The sequence below is a fragment of the Manacus vitellinus genome, unplaced genomic scaffold (genome assembly GCF_001715985.3).
Source record: "Manacus vitellinus isolate BGI_N305 unplaced genomic scaffold, ASM171598v3 scaffold_141_pilon, whole genome shotgun sequence".
Classification (NCBI taxonomy): domain Eukaryota; kingdom Metazoa; phylum Chordata; class Aves; order Passeriformes; family Pipridae; genus Manacus; species Manacus vitellinus.
Genome location: NW_021939012.1, coordinates 227331 through 228405, shown reverse-complemented (window position 1 = coordinate 228405; position 1075 = coordinate 227331). Strand labels below are relative to the sequence as shown.

The following is a 1075-nucleotide window of genomic DNA, read 5'->3' as shown; positions in this document are numbered from 1 at the left end:
GAGGCCTTGGCAGGGGCTGCCCAGGGAGGTTTGGAGTGCCCATCCCTGGAGGTGTCCCAGGAAGGCCTGGCCGTGGCACTCAGTGCTCTGGTCTGTTCCTGTACCCCTGAGTTCCTGTATCCCTGTGCTCATGTCCCTGTGTCCTTGTGTCCTGCCTCTGCACACTGAGGTGACACTGGTGCTCTTCCCTTGCCCCCCGTGTCCTGCTGCTGCGGGCCAGAGGTTCAGGTTTCCGTGCAAACCCTGTCCCCGTGCCCAGCTGGGACAGGGCAGGAGGTGGCACCGTCCCAGTGCCACCCGGGTGCGTGTCCTTGGCTCCGTGTCCCCCACTGACGGCACACGCTCTCCCCCTGCAGGCAGCGTTCCTGGGGCAGCGGGGGCTGACCGAGGACGATTTCCTGACCAAGGTGTTGGAGGGCATGGCCTTCGCCGGCTTCGTCACCGAGCGCGGGGCCCCGTACCGGCCCATCGACCTGTTCGACGAGGTGAGCAGGGCCCCTTCCCGGCCACCCCGCTGGGCCCTGCCTGCCCCGGAGCCCCGATGGGATCTGCTGGGACCCTGGGGCACACGGGGCCGTGGGAAGGGCTCCCCTCAGCTCCGCCTCGTCCCCAGCTCGTGGCCTACGAGGTGAAGCGCATGCGGGCCGAGGAGGGGAACAAGCAGAAGATCCTGCGGCACATCAAGGAGCTGGCGGAGAAACTGTACAAAAATGTGAGTCCTGCAGCCCCCAGGGCAGGACTGGGAAGGTGCTGGGAGGGTTCAGGGCAGGGAAACCCTGGCTGGGTCAGAGCTCTGGTCGCTCTCTCCTCCCTCCATAAGCTCTTGGGGCATGATCCTCTCCCCCTCTGCACTGTGACCCTGGTGTGAGCTGCTCCCAGGAGAGGGACTCCCTGGTTTTATAGAATCCCAGAATCCTCGAGGTTGGAAAAGCCCTCCCAGCCCATGGATCCACCCTGGACCCCATCCCCACCTTGGCCCCCAGCCCAGAGCACTGAGTGCCACGGCCAGGCCTTCCTGGGACACCTCCAGGGATGGGCACTCCAACCCTCCCTGGGCAGCCCCTGCCAAGGCCTC

At 66.0% G+C, this 1075-nt stretch overlaps 1 protein-coding gene across 1 annotated transcript in view; it reads left to right on the top strand.

Moving 5' to 3' along the window:
- The window catches only part of SBF1 (SET binding factor 1), a gene marked incomplete at its 5' end in the record, with an annotated part of 41244 nt that overhangs the window by 13770 nt on the left and 26399 nt on the right, over positions 1–1075 (top strand). The window contains 2 exon segments of the mRNA XM_029958143.1: positions 357–485; positions 614–712. Of these exon segments, the coding sequence (XP_029814003.1) occupies positions 357–485; positions 614–712 (228 nt within the window).